At 39.1% G+C, this 27,692-nt stretch overlaps 2 protein-coding genes across 2 annotated transcripts; one reads left to right on the forward strand and one right to left on the reverse strand.

Annotated features, from left to right (window-relative positions):
• Positions 1 to 7,158, reverse strand: cnga4 (cyclic nucleotide gated channel subunit alpha 4). The gene is made up of 7 exons (XM_042002068.1): positions 7,088 to 7,158; positions 4,985 to 5,086; positions 4,770 to 4,876; positions 3,263 to 3,843; positions 2,943 to 3,188; positions 2,498 to 2,663; positions 1 to 861 (listed from the first exon to the last, which is right to left on the reverse strand). Exons 2-7 carry the CDS (start codon positions 5,029 to 5,031, stop codon positions 86 to 88), a joined length of 1,923 nt encoding a protein of 640 aa, XP_041858002.1. The 5' UTR covers positions 5,032 to 5,086; positions 7,088 to 7,158; the 3' UTR covers positions 1 to 85.
• Positions 6,629 to 27,692, forward strand: fhip1b (FHF complex subunit HOOK interacting protein 1B). The gene is made up of 12 exons (XM_042002067.1): positions 6,629 to 6,929; positions 11,034 to 11,522; positions 14,106 to 14,510; positions 15,170 to 15,400; positions 17,196 to 17,441; positions 17,655 to 17,822; positions 18,454 to 18,533; positions 19,159 to 19,328; positions 22,008 to 23,372; positions 23,954 to 24,132; positions 24,672 to 24,834; positions 25,166 to 27,692. Exons 2-12 carry the CDS (start codon positions 11,394 to 11,396, stop codon positions 25,450 to 25,452), a joined length of 3,423 nt encoding a protein of 1,140 aa, XP_041858001.1. The 5' UTR covers positions 6,629 to 6,929; positions 11,034 to 11,393; the 3' UTR covers positions 25,453 to 27,692.

Genomic DNA, 27,692 nt, shown 5'->3' on the forward strand with positions numbered 1-27,692 from the left:
CATAGATTCATTTCATGCTCAATCCCTGCATCTGTTTATTTAGACTTTCTTTAAATTTTCTTTATTTTATTCTTGCACTTCTTTTTCATTTGTCTTCTTCAGCCTTTTCTACCCACTCTTCAGATTCTCTCTCACCACTTTTCTCTACATTTCTATTTCGAGACTCAATCTCAGCTCCATCGCCTTTCCCAGGTCTATCATCTCCTTTCTCTCTGCACTTCTCTCCATCATCGTCTTTCTGATCTTTCTGATTATCTGACTCCCCCAGACCAGATTTATCTCCTTCCACCACTATTTCAATCTCTTCCTTTGTGCTTTTAGTGCTTTCACCATCCCCCTTTTTGGTCACATCATCCCTATCTCCTTCCTGTCCCTGTGTTTCTGCATTTATATCTGAATGTTCCTCCTCTTCTCCTTCTGCTTCTTCTCTCTCCCATTCAACCTCCCTGCCCACACCCTCTCCCCGTCCCTCTTCCCTTTCTCTGTCTTGCCCATGCTCTGGCAGCTGACTCTCCAACGCTGCAACTTCCAGCTCTAGCCGCTCCACCCTGGCCTGCATCTTCCGGTTGCTTGATTCTAATTCCACCATAAGTCGAGCAAGTTTTGTTTGCAGGTCTTCCAAGTTACTCTCCAGTCTGCTTATCCTGGTTTCAATCTTCTCTGCCTCCACTTCCTCTGCCGCTGCATTCTCCTCCAGCATGCCCATCTTGGTGAGGATCTGTCGGCCTTTCTCCTCCAGGTGACATTTGGCAGCAGGAAACTCAGATAGCACATCTGTCAGGTCTTCTTTGGACAAGCTGAACAGGTCAGAGTAGCCAATGCTCCGGATGTTAGCAGTGCGACGATTGCCTGACTTGTTACCTAATGAAAAAACAAATATAATTTCCTTAACACATTTTTGTTGCTGTTTTAAAAGCAAGTCATTTAATAAAATATAGATTCCACAATACAGGTATTAATACTGGTGTATTTTAAATATGTGCCTTCTGTCTTGTGTTTTTATGGCCTTTGAACCAATTCACTGAGTGCCTGAGTGTTTCCTCTGAAAAAGAAACTGGAAAGCCAACTTTGCTATGACTGGTCAGCTCCAGAGGCGTTATCAGGCACTACCAACTGTTCTGCATCAGCTTTGTTGAAATTCAAACTTTTATGATGCGTATGCAAAGTTAATACACACCCCAACTGTACCAACATAGACTGCATAGACTATCTACGTGCAAAATTGGCCCAAAGACTCCACTTTTTATGGAGACTAAGATTGTATAGTGTGAGCACACAAATTCTGACTTATTTTCATACTGCTATATCTGAGAGCATCAAAAGGTACAGGATAGCTGCCTTGTTTGGTCCTTTGATGCAGAATAAATCCAAGCTTGATTGTCAAGGCCTACTCGCTTACAAAGTGAGTCTTAAAGTTGATCGTGATTTATTTTCTCAAGTTTATTTTAGTTCCCCCCCTTTTCATGGGCATTTTTATTTAAGTATGTACTTATTAATGTAATTTTGATTTAAGAAGCATTCGCTAATTCATGGGAAATAGTCCTTTATAGGTGACAAAAAAGTCAGAGTAAGAACTCATTCGTACTTATACATCTAATGTGATTTGATTAAATTTTAATAATTTAATAATAATAATACTGAATAATATTAATGGGATGATATATAGCCCTGTTAATATATTTGTGGAAATTTTTTATTAAGGTTAATCTTAGGGATGTTAAGTTAGTGCTTCAACTATTTCAGTTTTTTGTTCAGAAAGTGTAAAAAGGGGGATTATGGCAGATTTTTTCCCGAATTGTGCTTGGATGGATGGATGGATGGATGGATGGATGGATGGATGGATGGATGGAAAGAACGGACGGACTGATGGATGGTTGCTACACACCATGTGTAGCTAATGTTTCCATTATTACTGAAGCATCTTACTTCCCAGTGTTTGTCCTTGTCAACCTCTTTCATTGGCTTAAGAACAAAAAATCCAGTTGACTGAAGTTAAAAATTAAACATTTGATCAACAATTGTGTTTACGAACGTGAGATGTGTATGCATAAATGAACCATTATCATTCAACACAAAGAATTGCTCTGTGTTTTGTTTAACTTAATAAAAACTGGAAACAGCAATTTTAAAGTTGTCTTAGATCAAGCAAATGAAACATTTAGGAAATGTTTATTAACCTTTTTACATAGGAGGAAAAGATAGCAAAACCACATGGAGCTGCTTATTTTCCACCATTCTGGCCTTCATGTTTCATTGTTCCATGTCAAAAAACTAGCATTAAGCATTTAAGAACTTTATATGCAAGATATTTAATATATCTTGTCTTCGACGGTCTTTAAATGGGCTCAAATACAACTTTTCAAGTTTTTCAACAGAGACAAAACAAAACGACATTCAGCAGCAACTTTTCGACGTATTCATTGACATATTGGTTCAAGGACTGACCCATTTAATGCATTAATAATTGTTCTGAAATAAGTGCCAAACTACGTCTTGCCTTTGATGTTGAGGATGCTAATTTCTCCAAAGAAATTCCCTGCATTCAGCACGGCAAATTCTGTTACCCCATCATCTGCTACGACTGCAAGCTTTCCCTCTCTGATGATGTACATTTCATGGCCCACATCTCCCTTCCTGCAGACATACTCTCCAGGGCTGAACACCTGCAAGATAAAATGCATGAGAGCGCAACCCCACAAATCAGCATTTATACAAATCTACGAGATAAGAATTTGTCACCAAGCCATGAGCTGAGTATTGCACCCGAGAGTAGCAGGTGTATTTTAGCTCTACAATAAAAGCAGATGCTGTTAACCTAAAAAGAAAATGTACAAATATATGCTTGTTTGATTTTAAATAGGACCTAGCACACTATTTTTTCATAAATACCTACAGATACATGTCTACACGCCCCTAAAAAATGCCATTTTTATCCATCTGACCTGAGATGTAAGTTTAAGAACCAGCTCTTCCAGCAGACTCTTGTCACAGTTTTGGAAGATAGTGACTTTAGAGAGTGTGGGAAGGTGAACACTGACAGCAATCTCCGTCCTCATGTGTAAAGGCAGCTGCTGCAGAATTTCATTCTCTCGCATGATTTTCTTGTTGATGTGAACATGTTGATACCAGTTGTCGATTCGCTGACGAAGCTCCTTGCTTATATGGTGGCTTTGCAGGTATGCTTTCACCTGAAAGAGAAGAAGAACCCTATTTTCATTATCTGGCATTCCTTTTTGCTCCGTTTTACAACCCTTCAACTTACCAGCTCATGGTTAGGAAAGAAGACGTTGTCACGGTCCCTTATGCTTGTGACGATGTTGCCAACATTACCAACAACTGATGCAAACACCAGCACAGCAATGAGCATGTCAGCAATCATGAACAGGTACTCCTCTTCTCTGCATGGCAGGGAGGTGTCTCCTATTGTTGTTAAAATCTGGGCAGAGAACCAAAAGCAGTAAAAGTACTGTCGATGCACTGAGCCAAATATGGGGTCTGTGATATTGGGGTAGACCCAACTATCATTCCCAAAGCCAATGTAATCAGACAGCGCAAAGTATAAACAGGCATTCCAATGGATGATCACAAAGATGTAGATCATTAGCTTTGTGATGCGGAACATGTTGGGGTAGGAAGTTCTTGTCTCCATGCGATCTAGGGCCTCGTTGAGTCGTGGGATACGCAGAAGGCGGTTGATCCTCACCAGAGTTTTAATGCCAAAGGCAAAGTAGAGGAAATCAGTTGGCAGCAGGGAAGCTAAGTCCAACAGAAAATGCTTAGAGCACAAGTAACGCTTCCTTAACCGTCCTAGGTCCTTGATCAGGATGCCTTGATCCAAGTAACCTGATGAGGGGCAAAAAGGGACGAACAAAGAAAATCTACTTTAGATGTTACGTTTGACTGGACTTCATGCAAAATCATAATTTCTTTCCTAACTTGGCATTAAGTTTGGTCTTTCATGATTTTTTTTTTTTTTTTTTTTGCATATTTCTCATTATGAATTACTATTGACGTTTTCAGACATCTGGATGATATCAGGGTTAGGAAGATTTACAAGGAGGTGCAAGAGATGATGAGACTACATCAGCAGCTGAGAAAGGTGGAGGTGACATATTCTGTGTGCCTAAAAATATAAAATAGCAAAACTTCTCTCTGGCAACAGGACTGATTTCATATCATGACTGGATAGCCCCAATGGAAAACAAAGTCATGGCATGACTGAATTTTGTCCTGTTATTGTTTGATTGTAATGTTGTTGACATAGAGGTAAAACAGTGCTGCAAAGCAGATAAAACACTGCATGTTACACTTAAAAAAACATGAAACAGTCATATCTATTTACTTTTTCAGAGTAGATTTTAACACCAGATCACAACTTGGATCACTACGTGGATTCATGTAAATCATACTGATTTTTGTTACAAGGTGTACTGTGAAAGAATTGCTGAATAATTCTTTATTATTCTTGATTATAACTTGCCAGATCTCACCAACATCATAAAGGTCCCATTAAAAAGGACTGCTAACACTCCAACATCATTAAAAAGATTCACTTCTTATCAAAGCTATTGTTTCTCTTTGAAATTTGGTGCAAGGCTTTGATCTGTAAAGTTCAACCAAACTTGAAATGTAAAGCAAAACTAAAGCATGTCTAATAATATCTGGTTATTTCTGTTGTTTTTTTTATGATTCCATCTTCTTCATGGTGTTTTATTATGTTTGATAGTGTGTGCTCAGAGTCAAAATCAAGACAAATGAGAGGTATTTACCAGAATGAAGAGTGATTATTATATCTACAGTGTACATCAGGTCTGACAGATAGTCCAGTGTCAGCCACACAGTAAGGTAGTTCAGTGCGATGGCAGTGAAAGACACCCTGACAAACATTACAAGTAAGTTTGGGTTTCAGAGGATGCCACAGCACAAGTTATCACATCACATCTATTTATTAGTATTTAACTTTTAGAATACTGCAATTGTTTACCTCAAAATGATGATCACCCAGTTGTAAACAATGGGTACTATCATCATCTGTAGCCAGACATAGTAAAACTGATCTGCTGGATCGATTACCCACTCTTTCCAACTGAGAGAGAAATGATGAAAAAGAGAATATGCTTAAGGAAAACAGAAAAATCAGACAGGTTTATGCTTCCCATGTCTTTAGTTTTTTAATAATCCTCATGATAATTACAAGAAAACTGTCACAGCTTGATGTGTTGAGTTCTTAAAACATAGATAAATTGTGAAGCCTTGGCCTAGATGGGAATAACATTTGTTTGTTTTAAATGTTTTTCCATACTGCTACCCATTGCTGCTAGTTTGGAAGTACTGAATGATAGTATAAAGATCACATTTAAAACAGAACTGCATGAATATTACTTAGCAAACTGTCTTGATATGCACAGAAAGACTTTCTAGAGTATTTCCTTCATTTCAGAGGTTTGTTAAAACTTCACCTATTCAGAAGAAAAAAAAACAGAAAAAGTGCATAAACACTTACGCTATCATATATCAGATACAGAAACTTAATACTGATCACAAATGTTTTCATTTATTAATTACTCACTTCAAGTTCAACTTCAGACCCAGGAAGTTGCGATTGCCTTTATTCTCGAGACCATCTTCTCCTCCCTCATTCATTTTCTGCCCATAATGCCATCTCAGCAGTCTACGCCACTGGCTACTTCTGACTCCACCATTACCCCATTTATCCATTCTTCAAAGCCTTAAGCTAAATTAAGCCAAATTACACTCTAAGCTAGGTTGATCTCTGCTTTGGTTCAAGTTTCCTCATACTGCTCAGAGGTAAGCTTTGCATTTGCACAAACATATAGTCCTTCTGATAACAAACCAGGTCTACCTGAGCTCTGCCTAGTGATGCTGGTCTCTATGGAAGGAAACAACAACAGATGTCATGAGTGCTCTGGGAATTCTTGCCTCCCCAAGAGAACCAGGGATCTTTCTTTATGCTTCTGAGATGCTGTGGCAAACCAATATTGACTGGAGTGTACAAGTCAAACTACAAAAAGAATGAAATATTATAAAAAAACATAAAATATTTAGTTTATATCTTTGGTTCATATAGATGAAAGTGGAATTAATATGAGTCAAATGAAAATTATGCTTATTCAGAAAGAGTTGAAGAAATATTTAGCATTATTTTGGCTGTTCTTTTTCTAATAATTGTGTACCCCACAGTTAAACTTTTATATTATTACTGCCTCAATTAGACAAAATCTACACAAACTGGACCAATCTGCAGACGTTTGATTGGAGGAAAAATGCACAGCCTTTTTTGGTCTGCAGTTACAAACAAACAGCAAGGTGAATATTAATTTTGGTTACAAAAACTTTTTAGATCTAATCAAATGCTTTGCAGAATTTGCACATTGCTAAACTGACTCAGTATGAGCAGTGATGTTCAGCTGCATCATTTTTCAGTAGTTTCTTGTTTTTAAACTTTTAAAATACAATCCTATCAGCATTTGTACACGGTGTACATTTAACAGAGATGATAATGAGGATCACTGTGTTGCGGTCTGATTTTTGCCACTTTAAAGCTCTCATACAGCGGTGCGCAGCGTCGCTGTGAGTCACAGAAGCCGCGTGGGAGGAGTTAAAGTAAGATGGCTGCGGAAAAGGGAAGAGTGTTTGAGAAACCATCAAATGGGATGTTTATCTGTCGTTAACAGGATGCCCAGCTGCTCCGATGAAGGAGTGGTTAATGTGTTAGCTGTCCTGGATCAGAGTGATGTAGCTCACTCGTTGTTTCAGGGTTGTATTTGTGCCGCTCCTCCGTTTATTGCTCTGACATTGTGGAATTCATCAGCAGCTAGTCGTTAGCTAACTTACTAGCACCCAGCTAGCAAATATCAGAGGAAATTCACACCTATCGACAACTGCCGAGACTCCTGTGAATATATAAGGTATGTAACTTAGGTGTTATCTCGTATTAAATTACACCCGCTTCCTAATTCAGCTGACTGTATGCGTAGCTGACATTTTTTAACTAGCTAATTATTTTTACAGCACAAACTAGCTTGCTACACCATTTCGCCACTGAAATGCATTGATTGTTGTTTACCGACGGACCTCAGCAAGCCGCCTCGCCCGGCTAACATGGGATATGATGCAGGATGAAGACTAAAAGATCAGGCGTTACACAGGCGAAATGTAACGTTACTAGTAAATGACCTGTTTAACTGCAAGGTCGCACAGGTTACAGCAAAAGTCTAACCTGGACGCACTCAGGTGTGCAAGGAGCGAGAGCACATGAGCAAAAGCTGCAGTGAATATGCAACCTGTGAATGTCAGGAATCAGCTTAAATGTTGATCATTAAACACAAACTCTGCTCAGGTATCTCTAAACTTTGTGGCTAAAGCATTTCACAATCTAATAATCTATAATATTTATACACTCGAAAACAAAGCAGGTCAATTCCCTCGATTTAAGTAAGATGCAACCAGTTCTTTAAGACAATAATAAAGACAATTGAAGGGATGACATTAAATGACTTTTTTTTTATTTATTTTTTTTATTCTTTAAAGACGGATTAAATGTGATTATAAGTGATTGCAACAAATTCACGAAGTCCTCTGTTTTACCAGCTGAAGCTCTGTTTACTGTTACCCATCAATCAAACTCTGCCTGCATCAACTTTGCCTTCAGGGTTAACGATAAACTTGCCTGCACATGAAATTTTCCTGTGCTTAAATCCAATTCATTTTTATGAATAATTAATATTTCAACAAGTTTTATAAGCTTTTGGTTAGTCATTCACGGTAAGGATGTCAGACGTTTTGTGGCTGGAGCGCTGTTTATTATTAAAGTTTGTCACCTTGGGGACCAGGAAATTGTGATGAGTGTTTTTTACTAACAAATGAATCATCTGCAGTAGTTGCTGTTCTGCATTTTAGCTGCTTATTTGTTTGAATATTTTGTTTTTGTTTTGTTTTTAAAATCACATGCTTCTAACTACCTTTTTTTTTAGTTTCAATTGTCTTTTAATCATGAGTATTAAGCTTGGATTATGGACATAAAGATAAAGCTGTCATGTACTGGAAAGAAAAACAAAGTTAGGTGGTTAGGCAGTGGTTACTGAAAGGAAATGAAGTTTTTTCTTTCGATCTTTTTCTTTTATTGATTTTATGTGGTTGACTTGCAGACAAACATCTGGTGTGGCTGTTGAAACGTTTATTAAGCTTTTGGTTTGACATGATCTTTAAAGTTAAAAAGTGAGAAACAGAGACAGAAGTAGACATGTGAGGAATGTAGATGGACAGAATTTCCTGAGATACTTGAGCTCGGCCTGTTTCAGCACATTTAAAATGTCTGGGTAAAGCAGGTGTGGCGGTTGTAGTAGGAACTCTGAAAACAAGCTTATTTTTCTATTTTCAGTCGATCATAAGTGTACAACCTTTAGACTCACCGACCTGAGATTGCAACAGTCAAGACTGGAATGGTGCGATCACTAAGCTTTGACTTATGTCTTGAGGGAAGCAGCCTCCCTTTAGTGGAATCTGGAGTTGAACTTTGTACTCTCTTTATGGGTTTTATGATTACAAGTGTGTGACCTGAAAATAAAATACTGTGAATTTCCGTATGTGTCACATCTCATATCAGCTGAAGCTTGCATGGCGAGACCAGAATGTTTTGTTAAGATATTTAATGGACACTAGTTGACCTACATTTAAGGTACTAATGGTGAATTAGGGCTGGATATCATCATTCATTTCTAAAATCGATTTGATTTAGTTCACAGCAACTTGATTCGATTTGATTTCGATTAAATTTAATATGGATTCATTTACAAGTATTTATGTAACAAAGCCAGTGTTTCTTGAATATTAAAGATATTCTCAGATAACTATTTTTATAAAACACCATCAAAATTAGATATCTGGGAGTAATCGGGTAATTGTAATAATCTGATATGAAACGTCTGCATTCACTTCTGAAATATACAAAAGCCTGTTTTCTACATCTAACTGTCCATTATTAGATTTATCTTTGACTGATGCGACACACGCAACCTTTTAACCGTGTATATATGCTAAGATCTCGCCAAGCATCAGTAAGTCACGCGAGAGTAGGGTCTCTTAGTCACTGGAAAAGAAAACGAATAAAATTGAGCTTGATAATTTTCTGTCTCATTCAGTTCTAATTACACAGGGGATGGACAATCGTTAAGGAAATAATGGACACTGTTAACCTGCACTTTCACTGTGATTTGTGCCACCAATATTTGTACATGTGCTGTAAGAGAAACTGGATAAGAAAGCCACGGGCAACTTACTGACTGAGGAAAGTTGAGCCAGACATATTTAAATCTCGTATTCGTGTCTGACCTAAATGTAAATCATGGCGCGTTAGTCCACATCATGTGGTGACAAATAGTAACATGTTTTCAATCTGCATTCATGTTAACTTATCTTGCTTTGGTCCTGAGCTCATTAAATCCTGCAGCCTGTCTTTTATTGAACAGAGCAAATATATATATATGTATATATTTTTTCCAAGTAGTAGATTTTCTCGCTTAATTAAGCATCTTTTACCTTAAACAAATAAACAGGCATCCAAACAGCTGCATCAACATCTATTATCCACTTGTTTAGTCATTTACCAGTAACCCTCACACTAAATAATTAAATACATTAATTCTGCTTTTTCTTTCTTAGCTAAAATGAGACTGAACAACTTATTTGTGCATGTTATGGAAAGACAATAAAGGCCAATTTCACTTTGCAGCCATAGCTCGTTTATTTTGTTTACTCACGTAAAAAAAAAAAAAAAAAACCATTAAGAAATCAGGTTACAGCAAAAGTCTGAAGTAACCTGATTACTTGGCTGCATGGGAAAATCACAGAGTGGTGAGTCTCTATTAGATGAATCGAATGAAGCATTTCAGATATTTATGGAATCAATATCTTAAGCACTTTTTCAGGAAGATGTAGTGTTTAACAGAAACAGTTTCTGTTAACAAACTGAAAGGAATCCAGAACAACAGTGCTTGAAAACTCCTCTGAAGGTGTCTGAATTACTGTAGATATTTTCTGTCATAACTGAGTTATTAATCAATATGATTAATGGTTTTTCTTTTTATGAGAAGCACTGTTTCCAAATCTCCTGCTATAAGAACATATTAGTTTACAAATGTAGTAACAAAATCTTGTTTCATTAATGATGCAAAAAAAAAAAAAAAAAAAAGCAAAGTAGAAAAAGGGTGTTAGCAAACTAGTAGTTCTACGTAGTTCAGGACCAGAGGCGATCGATCTTTCTCTCTCTTTGAGATCTCTAGATTCTGTCGATTCTTTTAAAAAGCAGTTGAAAACATTTTTATTCAAACAGGCTTTTTAGTTGAACGAGGGTTTTATGACTGTGTGTATTTTTTATGTTTTATGTCTTTGTCTATGTTTTTTATTCTTATTGTAAAGCACTTTGTGGTCTGTATCCGTGAAAGATGCTATGAAAATAAAATTTCCCTTCTATTAAAAAAATATTTTGGTGCAAAAGAAATGCATGTATTCATTTACTTAAATTTAGATTTAGATAAAAAAAACAGATTAAATGGTTTCATAGCTATAAACAGACCAGCTTAATCTGTATCTGGGATGCTCATCAGATCTCACAGCAGTAGGTCTACAGCTCGAAAGTTTTATCTTTTTTATTTTTAAGAAAAAAGAATAATTCATTAACTAACTTTCTAAATGTGAGTTAATTAGAAAGTAAATTTGAATAATAAAGTGCAATGAATAGAATAGAAATACTTTATTTTAATAGTCTGTAATTAACTTTTAAAATGTTCAACTCTTGTCATTAACTTGCATTCCTGATGGGAATTAACTTCCACTGCCAGTAGCAGGTGAACTGGTTGTAGTTTTCCATAAGCTGGGGGGAAAAAAAAGACTGAACTGTTTCCATGGTAACGGGTAACTGTACAGACTTTCTTACAGGAGTTCCTCATCATCTATTGTTGTAGTTTCAGCTTTAAAGGTTGATCTTTCTGATTTTTTTTCTTTTGTCTCCACAGAGCAGAGAGCCTGTCCTGACCGGCTATGGCGTGGTGTTGGCTTCAGACTGGATGACAGGGTCCATACGGAGGACAGGGTCACACAGTTTCTAAACAGCAGTGCATCACTCCTGGACGTACTCTGACTGGCGGTGGCAGCTCATTCTTCTTCTTCTTCTCCTCTTGTTTGGATACACTTTCCCTTTCCCCTCTGCTTCAGTTTCATCCCACTTCTTTCCTCCTCCGGCCCACATCTTTTCCTTTCGCCCCCTCTTAATCTCTCTTTCTTTCTTACCCTCTGTTGCCTCTCTGCCCAGACTTTCCTACTTTTCCTTTTTTTTTGAGTTTGTGAAACTCTGACCTGCCCTCTGCCAGGTCAGGATGAGCTGGCTGAGTAGGTTGAACCCGCGGGGTCCTGGGAGTCGGTCTGGCCGGACTGCGGCCCCCTCCAGCCCCTGCACTGCTGATCCAGAAACCTGCCTCATGGTGTTTGAGAACCACTGGAGACAGGTGAGCTAGAGACAAACCTACTCACTGAAATTTGACAGATACACCTTGCTCTTTTTTCCCCTAGTCTTTTTTCTTTTTTAACTACTTTTAATAAACTAGGCTGTTTATTAGAGATACAGTGTGTGTGTAGTCTGTACTGCCACATGCTCATGAAACAATATAGCCAAAATCAGTTACTGGAAACAGGCAGATTTTCCCAGCTAGGGGTCTAATAAAGGATTTTGAAGGTCTGTGCATATTTGCAGCAAAACAACATTTCATAAGTCCACTTCTGATTTGCTTTCCAGCTAGTTAGAAATGCTTATTGTCAAAAATATGTTGCCAGGCTTTTTTTCTGGTGATCAGAATTGTATTTTTCTATCAATTAAGTACACAGTTAATCATTTAAACTCTTATCTGTGGCACCCCTACAGCAGTTTTCTCCAAGCAGTTCAAATTCAAATGTCTATTTTAGTAAATAATTATCGGTCCATCCAGCGAGTGTTGATGTTCACACATTTAGTTGGCTCTGCTGATGCAAGTAGTCAGCCTGTATACTTTAACAGCATGACTGGCTGATGTCCAATCACTGACTGAAACTTTTTTTTAGAGGTCACAATGCCTTGTCACTTCCTGAAAGTTGACATTGCTTGACTGAATGATTGTTAGAAATGTTTGCTTTGGGATTGTATGGTGAACGCTTTACAGCTGTCTTTACCAGACCTTTTAAAAAAGGGAAAGTAGTCTCCCACATCTATCTCTTAGATTTCTCTCTTTGTGCCTTGACATGGCTTTTCTTGTGACTTGGTGCAACAGAAATGAAACTCAATTGAAAAATGTGGGTTTCTGCTACACAATTACATGTACAGGGATATCTGAGAATACATGGATATAATGAGCTGTTTTGAGCATGACTGAGCAAGCTTTTTTTTTTTTTTGGTGAAACACTCGCCATGTTGGTCCCAGCTGTGTTGTTATTCATTGGGCGGCCAACCACACATTTTAAGCCACTAACACCTCTTTCTTGCATCAGCTGCTTCCACATCTGCAGCGTCATCTTTGATATAGTCATGCTGACTTCTAGTCTTGTTTTTTTCTAAAAAGATTGTGAAACCTCTGCTGTTTTGAAAGACCTTGTTTACGCTTTATTAAGTTGTATTGTAAAGAATAATTGCACTGCAGTTCTAACTGAATTTTTCCATAACAAAAGTGTCAGTTGTTTTTCTTATGTATATGTTTTTGCATACAGTCAGGTACAGAAACATTTGGACACTGGCTTAATTTAGTTTGTCTAAATCATCACCAGAACATGCTCAAGTTACAGTTGTATAAAGGATAAAGGCTTAAATTGTAGTTGCAGCTTTTATTTTTTGAGTGATAATAGAGTTCTTAAAAATGTAGAACCCTCTCTTTGGAGAGCTCAGGTGTTTTTGTTTTAATAAAAATGAGCTGCTTCATGCTTTGTCAGCTGTTTAATTCATCCACCTTTTGTTAATTGTGGGGCTTTCTGTCTTTAGTTTTGTCCTTTTTAAATAAAATGCAGTTTAATCGGGTTGAGATGACTGACCTTCACAATATCCCCGCTTTTACCTATATTGTCCTTTTCTACCATGAAGCATTGTCTTTAAAAATGTATTGCTGCTTTTGGCTCAATCTTTCTGAACACTTCAGAATTCATTGAACTTTTCCTGTTTTCCACGTCCATCACACGGCTTACATGTGCTTTACGAATGATTTTGTAGTTTTAGATTCTATTCTATTCTATTCTACAGTCATTTAGCAGACGCTTTTATCCGAAGCGACTTACATTTGAGAGTAAGAACAACACAAGCATGAATTCAAACAAGATGGGACGTCATAATAGGTGCCCAAGTTCGGTCCTCGAGATCTACCATCCTACAACTTTTAGATGCAACCCTTCTCCAACACACTTGAATCAGATGCCATCTGCATGTCATTCAGCTCTGCAGAGGCCTGGTAACGAGCCAGTCATTTGATTCAGGTGTGTTGGAGAAGGGTTGCATTTAAAAGTGGCAGGATGATAGATCTCGAGGACCGGACTCGCACTGATGCAGCCCTGAGCCAACAAAGAGGGGCTAATAATGGAGGTAAAACAGCCGACGTCATGGCACATGCCACTTTGACAATGCTGTTGTCACCCTGCTGATTCCACGGTGTCTGCATGAGTGAGAGCGCACACCGATGCAGCACTGAGCCACCTCTGTGTGGTAATGTGTGAATTACCAAAGAGCAACAGCTGCAGGTTAACAAGGACATCTTTTTTTGCACAGATAAGGGACGACCCATGGAAGAAAAGGACTTTATTTTCATCTTTCTGAAGCATTTTGAGATATTTTCCTTTTAAGTAAAATCATATTTTGCAGCTTCAAAATGTTGTAAATGTTGAAATTATGATTGTCTGAAAGACATCAAAGCCCACACCTTCATGGAACTGTTTTTTTTTAAACTAAATTTATCATTTACATTTGGCTTGGAAGAAAGTGGGTCCAACATTTAAGAAATCTCTTGCTATGTTTTGAGCTCCTCATACGAGGACATGAGAGCATCAGACTGAATCTACTCCCATGTGTTTCCTTTGCTCAGGTGTCTTGGGTGTTGGAGCAGCATGAGACTTCATCCTCCAGCGATGACCTGACAGCGGTGAGAAATAACACAGACCAAATGTTGTGCCTACTGGCAGAGGAGCGCCCTGCTGAAAGCTCAGACGGTGGCTCAAGCGTGGCACCCATGGGCCCCATCCTGGAGCTGGTGGTTACAGAGAATATCCTGGAACGCCTGGTTCAGTGGCATCTCCGTCGTGGCCTGGACCCAGACAGCCAGGGGGCCTTACTCAAGCTCTTTGAGATGCTCATCGGTCAGTCCCATCAGCCTCTGCTGCAGCACACCGCCATCCTCCACCCCCTGCTGAGGCTGCTGGGAGCCTGTGCCGACCCAGACCTCGGCTGTCCATCAGCCCTGGAGAACAGCCTAGTACTACTACTCAACCAGGTACACAAAAAAGCCGCAACATATAGTCTCTATAAACAAAATATAACGTTTTTTTTTTTTTTTTTTTAAATTTTTGAATATAGTTTTTAGATTGTAGATAGTTCGAAGGAACAGACTCAAAGTAGCCGACAGAGCTTCATTAGAGTGAAAGATGAACTGCTTTGTCCTGCAATCTGACAAACTAAACAATATATCACCCTTTATAAACAGTGCACATTGTTATTTTGCTGCTTTCAAGTCATCTTTGATTTGCAAGAGAAAATATTCATATAACTCATTTTACAGGCAACACCTGAACAAAGAGTCAGCCACCTCAAACTAGACTTGGTTGCGTTGTGAAGCCTACATCTTTTAAGAATTAGGCTTGTGATGCAGATTGCGCACAGTTTACAGCTTTTGTTCAAAATGCCTGCATGGTATCGAGCAGAATTTTGGTTTAGAAGGCTGTAAAATGTCTGATATTCTTCTGTAGCATTAGAGCCGTTAAAAGTGTACGATAAGTGCTTGTGAAATGTTTAATAGCAGCGTGTTTTAGTCGGGTAAAATTGCAGCTTTTCAACTTATCTGGTCAGGGTCATCCATCTATGTCTCCTGCTTGTACTTCCAAGATCAGTCGAGTGAAAACAAAATGTAAACAAATTGTTTAAATCCTTTCCCAGGTCTGCGTGTCCATGGCCCGGCAGCCAGTGGTTTTAGAGATGTTATTCCGGGCTGCACCGGCCCAGCAGGGCTCCACCAATCTGTTGATCTTCTCCCTCCTCGTGCCATTCATCCACCGGGACGGAGCTATCGGGCAGCAGGCCCGAGATGCTCTACTGCTGGTAATGGCGGCCTCAGCCAGCCATGAGGCTGTGGCACGATACATCGCTGAGAACTCTTACTTCTGTCCAGTAAGTGATATAACTCATAAGGAGTGTTTAGAGGATATGGGCACACCTGATAGACTTTGTGAATTTAGACCTCCATTACTTTTTATGTTTTGTTTTTAAGGCTTGTTTGTGTTTTTTAGGTAATTATAAAAGCTGTTTGAGTTTTACATGTCTACATTATCAGTGTCTTTTCGTATTTATTCAAAGATAAATATCACTGAGCTCCTCAAAGAAAGAAATATTTGCCTACATCTAACCCCCTTTTTATGCATGTGTATGCAATACTGCACCTTATATGATGTCTATTAAATGTGATTCTGACCCCTTTATTGATGTAATAGTTAAGGACAGCTTATAAAGTGGGACCTTGCTTTTCGATGCTGCTCCTAAGAAAGATGGGGGATATGTGCGTGCATGGATGCTATCTAATTCTAATGCATTAGTGATGGTGTGTGTGATAATGGAGGGGAAGGAGATGACTATGCAGTCTGACAGATCGTTCATCCTTATCTACAACCTATCAGATCGGCCGCAAAGCTTGCTGTGAGCATGCAAAAAAAAAAAAAAAAAAACAGAGAACATTGACATGCTTGGGAAAGTGTAAAAAGAGTAAGGTGGAGTAATTACACTGAATCTTTTTTAAATTGTCAGTATTGGACGTGTGAAATTTGCAAAAATGAGCTTCTTTTAGAGCTGTTTTTTTGTTTGATATCACTCTCTGGATAATTAAAGGCATAATTATGACCTGAGTTTTTGAGTATCTTCCTGGTTTTAGTAACAAAGTTATGTTGGTACGAGACCTGGACTACAGTTTTGACTGCTGTTATAATGTGCAGGCTTTTACACTCATTAATTCATCTGTACCAAGCTACATGATTTAGCATTTAACGTAGCCTTGGTTGTAAACGTCACAGTCTAGCTGAAGGTGAAACTGTTTTTTTTGTTTGTTTGTTTGTTTGTTTTTTTAAAAGATGCATTCATAACTTTAGGATGTGGCTTTTTAAAAACCTGTTACCAAAGCAAAAAGCAACTGTTTGCATTGTTGCAGTCCCCCACAGCTGCCACTAGATGTAAATAAAGAGCCACTTATTACTTTGTGCTTAACACTGATCTTGTTGCTGTATGTTATGTATATTTATGTTGATCCATTTCATCAAGGATCTGCATGCATGCCTTTGAAAGTCAGAGTAGTTGTTTTTAGTTGTGGTCACTTGGCAGCATCTGAGTTGTAAAACTACTGTAACAGAGCAGTGTATCACGTTGTGTGCGTGTGTTAAGCCAGTTAAATGCTGTGGTCAGGCTTCTATCTTTCGCCTTGTATGTACGGGTGTTAGCGAGATGGCTCAGCTATTTTCTGCTCATCTTAACTTCCAGCAGCTTCGCTCTGACCCACTTAGCTCTGAAAAGGTCCATTTGAAGTGGAATCAAGGACAAACGCTCTTCTCTGCTTGACTATCCTTTTTTTCTGTCTGTACATTCTCATAAATCATCATCAGCTCAAATTTTTTATTTTCTTGTTCAGGTTATTGTTTCTTCAGCTTACATTTTCACTGATCTAAAAACAAAAAATAATAGAGTCAAAAATCTCATTAATGAACAGCCACTGATTAAAATCACTTCTTCTGAAGTAAGCAGTACACAAGTTTTAGATTGTAGTATAAACGTTGGTTAAAAAGTGAAATAGAAGGGTTCGGATGGAAAGCATTTATTACTGTTATTGCCTATTTTCAGCTGTTGGACATGAACAAACAGCTGACCTGCCGCTGCCCTGCAGAACCCTGCCAATGTATCCTGACTCTTCTCTGCCTCTCCTCAGGTGTTGGCAACAGGCCTCAGTGCCCTCTATTCCTCTCTGCCCAGGAAGATTGAAGTGCGAGGAGACGACTGGCATGCCCTGCGGCGTGAGGACTGGATAGGCGTGTCTTCACTCGTTCTTTTCATGAACTCTCTTGAGTTCTGCAACGCTGTGGTGCAGGTCGCACATCCCATAGTCCGTTCTCAGCTTCTGGACTACCTCCACAACGGCTTCCTCGTACCCGTCATGGGTCCCGCCCTGCACAAGGTCGACTATTTTTAACTATTTTAACAAGACATTATTCAGAATTTATAAGAGCTGGAAGCATAATTATTTCATTTGTTTTATGTTCATAAAATATTTCAAAATGTGTAAAGCAACTGTCCAATACCTGATTTCATTCCGATGTCTGATTTGTCACATTTTTTTTTTACCAGTACTTATTTCTTTATATGTGTGTGTCTGTGTGTGTGTTTGTAGTCATCTGTTGATGAGATGATCGCCAGCACCGCCTACCTGGATCTTTTCTTGCGCAGTATAACAGAAACTTCCCTCCTCAGAACCTTCCTGCGTTTCATCCTGCTGCATCGCCATGACAATGACACCATCCTGGACACACTGCTCACACGCATCAGCAGCAATTCAAGGGTCTGTGTTTTTAAAAAAAAAAAAAAAAAAAAATTTTTTAAATAAATATATATATATATATATACACACACACACACACACACTGTGTGTTTGAGAGGGTATATATATATATATATATATATATACACACACACACACACACTGTGTGTTTGAGAGGGTGCCTTGAGGTCCTCATAATAACTCAACTGTGTGGGTGGTGAGTGGGCTTAGGGCAGAAACTTAAAGTAAAGCACAGAAGTTTGTTGGAATAAAAATGGAAAGTAAATCGCTCCCTGTCGACTGAATCCTGTGACTTTTGTCTGAAACACTGTATGTTTTGTAAAATAAGCCCTGCTGTGAAATGTGTTAACAAAATCATGAATTCTGTGTAAAAGATAAATTACTGTCAAACTGGAACAAAGAGTGTTTGGAAAATTAGTACAAGAGTTTATTTCTATGTTCTCTAAAAATTGAAAACAAGTTATTGATGTACCAATAATGACTGGATTTGGACGATCTGGAATCACCTAAGATGTCATTTGTTGTACAAATTAATCGTTGGCTTAATGAAAGAACAAGAGAAGAGGCCATCTGTAGATCACCTGTGCTTAAAGCTTTTTTTCTGACTAGTTTTCCTCTGTTTCTGCTGCAGCTCTGCATGGTGTCATTGAGTCTCTTCAGAACTCTTCTGTCCTTGAACTGTGAAGACGTCATGCTGCAGCTTGTTCTCAGGTATGTTGGCACATGCCAGTATTCAAAGACTCATTTATTTGGTTAATTTAATTGGTTCATTTAATGCGCTGAAATAACTTCCAAAAGGCAGAAATTGTCTCAATAATTCAGATGAACTGAAAGTTGTTCAAATGAACAGTGTCTGTCTCTTAGAAGTCAGTATTTCCCTCAGTTCTCAGGTTAGGTTACTTTTCTTAGTGTTATTCTTTAGCTTTTTTCTGTGTATTTCCATGTTTTGCATGCTGCTTCTGCTCTGTAAAGCAGTTTCAGTTGCATTACTGTTTAAAAAGAAATGCAACTAGCATTGCAACTCCAAATGCTAACCTTAGCATTTGTATACTATTTATTTTAAATAAGATGTTATGTGCACATTGTGGCACTTTGTTTCAACTACTTGTTGATTTTAAAGTGTTATAAATAAAGTTGCGGTTGCAGTTCTGTTTAAAAAGTGCTATTTCAGTAAAGTTTTACATTTTCTGCCAAAGTAAGATAACCTAGTCTATTTGGCTAAAGGGTGGAATTTTTAAGTGAATTTGTTTTTATATAACCAAAACAAACTGTCAGCTTTCTGTGAATCCTGACGTCTTCTGCGTATGAATTAGCTTGTTTGTGCTTTTGCTCCCAGGTATCTGCTGCCCTGCACTCATGTAATGCTGAGTCAGCGTCGTGCTATCAGGGAAACTGATATGTACGGAAAGTCAGCCGACAAGTTCCTGTCACTGATCCCCGAGTGCTGCCGGCAGAACACAGCAGCCCCTGGTGAGCGGGATGATGATAATCCATTCTGGGGTAAAGGTGAGCAACAAACACCTGCAGAAAGGGAACATTTTCTATTGTGATTGTCAACGTGAGGTAAATATTGTTTCATTCAGCCCAAGGTGACACAATTTCATGAGGTCATAATAAAACGTCTGCAATTCTTTGGTCAAAATACCACAAAGTGACCATTTGCCATGTTTAGCCGTTCACAAGATAGTTAATTTTCTATTTACATCAAAACTGCCAATATTCCAACCCCCTAGAACAGAAAGAGGGGGTCATTTTAACCCCTTGCCGATGCAGTGTAAAACAAAGATTATATTTACAGCGGCAGTACTTTGCTTTTTGATAGCAATTTTGTGAATCAGGAATAGACTAACTTTAATAAATAAATAAACAAATTTATTAGCATGTAGAATTTAATTAGAAAATGTCTAATTTTTGCCAGCTTACAATAATCACAAATAAGATAACATCAAACTAAGTAAAATAATTATATATAAAATATGCAATATATAAGTGTACACATATGCACACACTTTTTGTACATTACTTTAGAGAAGCAATTAATCACAGCATTAATTCCACATTAAATCAACAGGAAGCAATAACAAAACCATTACATATAAATTAAAAAGAGTATTAATATTTGCTGGCCGACAGCTGACCTATTTGTGTTGCATGCAGCATCCATGGGACTCATAAAGGGACTTAGAGGGTTTTCACTGTTGCATAGTTAGACCTGCTTTCTCTGTGTAGTGACTTAGCCAGTGTTGCACACAGGGAGAGCAATGTTAAACTCTACACAGCACCATTTTTCTTTAGCTGTCTCCTCAGGAGCAGACACTGAGAACATAAATATTTATGTTCAGTTCACCTAGTTGTGTAATTTTCCAAGAAAAAGCTAAACTACAGAAAAGAGCCATGTTTCATACCCAGCTGACTGGTTGGATTATCCACAACAGAACATTTTTGGCATATTGACTCATCTTCTGTGGAGTTCTCATCCAGAGAAAATGATGGATCACTGACACCATTAGATTCCACAGAGACCTGAGTCACAGGTAAATTTTAGTTAAAGCTATCTATAATTTGTCTTAATTTGCTAATTGCAATAATCAGTAGTACACATTCCCCTTGGGGTACTTAGATACCTTGTAATATCTTTCTACTTAGTAGATCTGACTTCAGTTTTATGTGCTGAGTCCGTTTAGGTGGTCAGGGTTAGTACACAGCGGTGGAACATGTATGTACATTTAAAATTAAGTCCTAATCATAATGTAGAATACTGTATTTTTCACTCCTAGATACATGTGATTAAATCTTGTGTGATTTTGTAGATCCATTGAGAGTTGTCAGTTGTAATAAATGTTTAAATGAGTAAATATATAAATGTGTAATTATGTGAAATAAATATGTAAATGAGATAAAATGAAACAGAAGAATTTTTTTTAAAACATAATAAAATATAAAATACATTTAATGTGTACAAAATTATTTCAATTTATTTGAAAACATTTAAAATTGACTCATTTAATAAATCATGAATAGTTTTTTAATATATCAAAATATAAAAGATGTCAATAAAATGAATATTGTGTAAATTCTGAGGCAAAATATTGCTGAAACAGCTTTTTCTCAGGAAATGTCAGGGTATTCATAATGTTAAAGGATAATTCATTAAATGTAAACATCCTCATGCTGTATTTGTACTTCTTTTCACTTACAGAAAAGGTGAAATTAGGGGTTTTGATCTAATTGTGCTGTACTCAAACATAAATTAATGCTGAAAAATGATTCCACAGAGGATATAATGCTGAAACGAAGCTTGAGAACCACTGCAGTAGACTAAGGGGCCGTCCCCACGACGCCGGATTGGAGCAAAACCGCAAAAGTAATTTAGCAAACTACCCTTTCATCCCCACGAAGCCAGGCATTGGCCTCCATGAAACCGACCATGTCTGAAGCCAGGTACCAAAGTGGATTGGTTTGAGTCCTCTTCCGTCTGCGGTACTGTGTGTACAGCGAAGCCGCACAACTCGAGTATATGACGTCAATGTGATGAACACGCGCCGATTCCTAATCCACCCTTCCTCAAGTTTTTTTATGTTTTATAGTCAAGCATTTTTTGAAGAAGAAGCTTAACTTTTTTTATTAGTCCAAAGATGTGGATGTGAACTCCCTGCAATACGCATTGAGCCTTTATCTATGCATGCGCTGTTTTGCTGTAGCTTTGGAGCTCTTTAGCACCCCCCACAGCCTGTAGTATGTACTACAGCGGTGTCGTGGGGATGTTGAAGCCTTTCTACTAGTTTTTGCCACCGTTTTCACACCTGAACCAGCTTTGGTGTCTTGTGGACATAGCCTAAATCAAATCTGCTGAGCTCTGTCACACGTCAGTCCTTCTTGTGACTTGTTGCCATCACAACCTGGTTGCCTTGCAGTGCTGATGCTGTTCTGTACATTAAAACAGTGCAGTAAAAATCTCTCCTTTGGCAGTTTTATATATAAATTATCATGATTCTTTCATTTTGTATCGCAGACATCTTAAAATTCACAAGATGATAAAAGTATTTGGGAAAAGTCATGAAGTATGATAAACAAAGGATTAAAATGAAAAGAGCAGCATGAAGATGAAAATGCAGACGGGGTCAAAATAACCTCTTGGTGGTTCTAGTATTAACTGGTTCTTTTACGTTTGTTGTTGTCCTACAGTTCTGAGCAGTCCTAGCACAGAGTCTCCGGCTCCGCCCAGACCCAGCACCCCATCCCGCTTGTCTTTCTTCATCCGCCAGCAGAGCAGTGGAGGTGGATCAGGAGGAGGTGCCTCTACCCCGACCAGCATGGAGCCGATGCATTCAGGTTCATCCAGCTCCCACCCTCTGTCCCCTGATAGTCCGATGCACCAGCAGCTGACCCACTCAGATTGCCTCGACTGGGACGCGGGATACCTGGAATACCTCAAGGACGCTCGTCGGGGCATCGAGCTTTGCTCCTGGGCTTGCCGTGATTGGTCAGCGCCTTACGATGGAGAAAACCCCTCCCCAAACACAGCCCCTCCACCGCCACCTCCCCCCACATCCAATGCCTCCATGTCTATGTTCCCCGAGCACTTCTCTTTCCCGCAGGGAAGTAACAGCACCCCTCCAGGCCAACAAAGGGCAGCCATTGTGGCAGCCGCACGGTCTGAATGGAGCAGCTCCGAGCGGGACAGTGGCGAGTGGGACGTTACAATCGGCAAAAATAACTGCATCAGCCTCACGCCACGCTCCAAGAAACGCAGCCTTCAGAGAGAGGAGCTCCTTCCTAAACCCGTGCCTCCCCTTGTCCCCTCTTCATCCTCAGCCACCTCTTTATCGGCTTCACACTCCTCATCCCCAGCGCCACACATTCCCAACTCTGCCATCACTGTGAGCTACCAGGCCATGTATAACGGCACAATCCGGCAGGGGGATGGATGCTCTGACAGTCACGACCGAGGCTTGGAGGTAAAGAAAGTTAAGAGGGACTTGGATGAAAATGCAAATCAAAATGGATCAGTCGTGTCCTGCCCCTCCCAAAGCTGTGCCACTCTCCCACAATCCATTTTCAGCAACATTGACGTCAACGATGCAAAACCTCTTTGCACTAATCAGATTCCCTCTCAGAGCTCCATCACTCAACAAGCCCATGATACCAAACTGCTGACCAGTGACACCTCAAACCCTCACAGCACATCCTCAGATCTTCCAGACACAAACCAAACGCAACAATCTGTGGAGAGTCTCATTGAGGAGCTGCTTGAACAGGCACCAGGAGACCCGCAGCTGCCAGGAGACGCCAACGGTCAGGGCATCAGCATTGAGGCGTTCACTCAGGAGCTGAGGGAACTGGAGGACCGGGTGAAGGAGCGCAGCACAGCCACTTGCCAGCAGGACGAAACAACCACAGACCCTCTTTCCGCTGAGCGGCAGGAGGAAGAGCAGCTTTCCACGGCCCTGGAGGCAAAGCTTACAGGTGACGTCAAGGGAGACGGGTCTTTGGTGGGCGTCTGTAGTCCTGCAAGACCACTTAACCAGCCTGCCACCCAACCGTACACTGGTGAGAGTCACATAACTGTTAAATGGTACCAACTAGAATTTAAAGTATGCAAAAAAAAAAAAAATCAGCTGACTGATGATAATTGGGTTATCTGATTCATTGTAATTTCTAAGTTGACAAAGAGAGGACAAAAAGACAATTAGCTAGATGTTTTAACAAAGGTTTTAAGAGTATTAAAAATAATTATTGTAAACAGTTGTAATAAGCTGAGCCTCACTGCTCCATCCATAAAAAAAAAACGGCATTTGGAAGTAGCATGTGCTGCTAACAGTTGCATCATTCATCTCAGGACAATAGCTTTTCCTCAGCGTGAAGAGTGCTAGTGCTAAATAGCATCATTCTTGATGAGCTTATTACCAGTTTAAAGTTTCAGCATCAGTATTTCCATCTTCTTTCTGTTTTCTTTGTAAGTCTTTTTTTATTAAACAAGTTGGTTTTTCCTCAGTGGCAACAAAAAGTAAAGAATAACAGCAATTCTTAATGGTTTCCTTTCAATGCTGCTACTTCTGTATGACCTCTATTCTTCTAGAATGTACAAGTCTCATCTTTCCATTCAGTAATCTGTGTTCCTCCTTGTGCAGGCCCATTCATGGTGGTTCTGTTTGCCAAGCTGGAGAACATGCTCCAAAACTCGCTGTATGTCAACATCCTGCTCACTGGCATCGTAGCTCAGCTGGCCTGCTATCCTCAGCCTCTCCTGCGCTCCTTCCTGCTCAACACCAACATGGTCTTCCAGCCCAGTGTCAAGTCACTGATCCAGGTACAATTCCTGTTATATAGCAGCTCATGAAGAGCCTCTGGGCCCAAGTTCAGATTCATTTTAGTACATTTCTAACAGTAAAAAGTAGTTTCTGTTTTGTCACTTCCGGCCCTCCTTGCTTCTGTGCAGGCTTTATTTCTGAAAGTGTCAGGACCACAGTAGCATATTTAATCATTAAATCAGCAATGTTAAACTCTGGCCCTCTAGGGCTACTGTCCTGCAGGTTGTAGATGTTTCCCTGCTTCAACTCACCTGACTCAAATCAAATGGATCTAACAGACTGATAAGTTCTGCTCATTAATTTGAGTCAGGTGTGTTGAAGCAGTGGACATTAGAAGTGGTGGAACAGTGAACTCAAAGGACCCCCATGTGCTTTTTTTTCTGTCTAGCACCTAATATTGATGTCATAAACATGCCTCCCTTGAAGGACATATTCAGACAGTTTTTTTTTTTAGAGAGAAATGAAAGTCATAGTAACATGAAAGATATTTCTTTTCCCTTTGTAAGTCAACCTCTTTGTTCCCCGACTTTGCTTTCAGGTTTTAGGTTCTGTGAAGAACCGCATCGAAGCCTTTGCAGCCTCTCACGAGGACTTCCCTGCCATGCTGAAGAAAGCCCAGCAGTACCTGGTGGCTCGAGGCAAAGTGGACTGGACAGACTCGCCTGCGGCAGTTCCCACCCTGCGGCGCTCTGATTCACTAGGTAATGAAAGTTACCTTTCATGTCTCTAGGACTGTGTGATGACTGGGATTTCTCTTTGTCTGTGGTTCAGTTAATTATCAAGGCTAAATAATACAAAGTTAATAAATATTTTTATTTTATTGCAAACTTAAACATATATTTGAGTTTATTATCTGATCTAAATCTTGTTCTAAAATCTTCTTGATTTATTCCAAATGATACTATATGGCACTTTGCTTTAAAATAATAAAAAAATGTAATTGATTAAGACAGCAAGCTAGCCTTCACCTCAGATTATTCTGCTGTAACATATCTTTGTTTATTCTGAGATAACAATGTTTTTACCTTCCAGTGAAGAGTCGTAAGCCATCTCTTGGAGACCTTATCCTTCGACACACCAACAGTCCCACTCGGGCCAGACACGCTGCACAGCTGGCGCTTGCACACGTACGGGATGGCGGCCAATCTCTGTTCCGCAGTGGCGCGTCTGGCTTCGAGAAGCAAGCGGAGGCTCTGCGGGTGAAGAACGCCGTTTACTGCGCCGTCATCTTCTGCGAATTCCTCAAGGAGCTGGCTGCCCTGGCTCAGGAGCACGCTGTCAACCTGCCCTTCCCTCAGAGCCAGGAGGCAGAGGAGTAGAGGTTAAAATGTCTACCCTTCAAACATCACTTTTTATCCAGGCTCCAAAATGTTGGCTCCTCCCTTCAACAGAGGACAAAAAGCACTGACTTTTCTGTCAATGAAATGGATCGTCTGCAATAACGCAGACCAAAAATAGGAGAAAAACAGTTGCATTTTTGTACCAAAATATTATAAGATACTTCTAGAACTGGAAGAATTTTCTCCTCATCTGTAAACTTAGGATATTGTGCATATCGTGTATTATATTTACAGTCTATACACAGAAAAATCTCAGTAAACACTTGAGATTTGGGAGCTTGTATATACACATACCATGTCGTGGTATAATGTGACAGTACAGATAGAAGAAGTAGGCGCACATATCGGTGCTAGTCCTTTCTCCTTATCTTTTCATCTGAGGGTGTTTTCAGGTGGCTTCAACAAAAATAAGACTAACACCAAATATTATTTGACAGGAAAACATTGGAGGTATAGGAAGAGTCAATCAGCGGCAAAGTACTCCAATTACTTTACCCATTTCTGTACAACAAGCTCATTTTAGCTTTAATCAGAGCTGTTCATCCTCTGTTGAGGACCGGTCAGTAGAGAAAGCTCCCAGGAAAACCATGCTCTGCAGCTTTGCAAGAGATTTTTCTCAAAAAAAACAAAAAACAAAAGCTGCTCCGCCTGAAATATTGGTCATCGCTGAAAGAAGTGTGCTGGGTGAGGGGGTGGGGGGAGGCGCTTTCTCTATATTTGAATCGGCAAGACTACCACAAGTTTACTGGAAAACGTTGGGTAATTAATGCCATGTTTTAGTATTTTAAATGTTTGTCTGAAATTTGCACCATTTTCTTGACATATCAGCAGCATGTGGGAGAAAGCATGTGTGTCATTGTGTATTTGAGTTTATGATAGATGACTCCTTTTCCAAATGTTGATGCCAACTCTTACGGCCATAAGTAAGACATTATTAAACCCATTTGACATAAAAGAAGCAGGGATTGAAGAGGCAGTACTGTAAAACTTATCTTTTTCTTTTTGATTCAGTCTTTTAAAAAAAGACAATTCTGCAAAAATAGTTTTTAATAAGTACTGAAATGATTTCCATTTAATTTGACGTGATTTTACAAGAATGTCACAAGGCATTCACTGTCTTTTCGTTGTCTGGATTTAGTTAACTAAAAGTGAAGCTCATAGGAAGTTCCTCTGAGTGAGACAGGCCGAACTGTTTAAGGTGTTCAACCAGGAAGTTAACAAGCTGCTATTTTCTTAACACTAACAATTGTTTGTTATTTACTTGTTTTTTTTTTTTAGTTTCATAGCTTCTATTTCATCATTTCATTGTTGGGTACCAAGTATAAATGTGCACATGAGGAATGTGCAGGAACCAATCAGCATTTAATTTATTTTCTTGTGTTTTTAGGGATTGAATGAAGTCACATCCAGTCAGTGTTAAAAGTTTTTGCCAAGACAAAATCTTAACCATGAAGTTTTTTTTTTTTCTTTTTTTCCCAATTAACTTGTTTTATAAAATGATTTTTACAGGTGTTTTTTTTTTTTTCTGCTGACTTGCCAGAAAAGGTCTGCGAGAATCTAAAACTGAATGCCTCTAAAACCTTCAACCTATTTCCGAGATTTGATCAAATAAGGCTTTTTTTTTTGCACATACTAGCTGTTCTCTCTCAACTCTTAGCAGCAGAGAAACTGCCGGACGTCTTGTAAAGTCTTATCTCTGAAATTTACAGTTTTTTCCAAAACATTTTTATCTCTCCTCACAAGTTGAGGCCTCTTCAGCTCATCCAAGCCATAACCGTTGTTGTCATGTTTGTAATCGTGGTACTTCATTTCGTCACTTTTCTACAGTTTCTAGACACATTTCGTATCGGCTCATAGTTTGTTTTTTTTTAAATACTGATAGTTAAAAGTTTCTGCATGCAAGTTAAGGACAGGTTTGTAATTCAATAATATTTAAAAATTAGTGTTTGGTTTGTGCAGTAGTGCTGAGCTAAAATTAGCCTCCATGCAGTAGGTTGTGGTGGCAGCAGGAGCAGGTTTCACGCTGAATGTTTGCTCTCATCTGATTAAATAAGTAGAGAAGTCAGTCAGCATGGTTACATGAACAGTTAGGGTTCTGCTTTTTACTGAACCACCATCTTTGTCCCAGTATTTATGGATGTGAAGGGTAAGCAGCTTTGCTAGGAATTCGGCTGTATTGATATAAACTTAAACTTGACTCCTTTTTTTTTTTTTTTTTT

This window comes from Melanotaenia boesemani, chromosome 12, assembly GCF_017639745.1.
Source record: "Melanotaenia boesemani isolate fMelBoe1 chromosome 12, fMelBoe1.pri, whole genome shotgun sequence".
In the NCBI taxonomy this organism is placed as follows: domain Eukaryota; kingdom Metazoa; phylum Chordata; class Actinopteri; order Atheriniformes; family Melanotaeniidae; genus Melanotaenia; species Melanotaenia boesemani.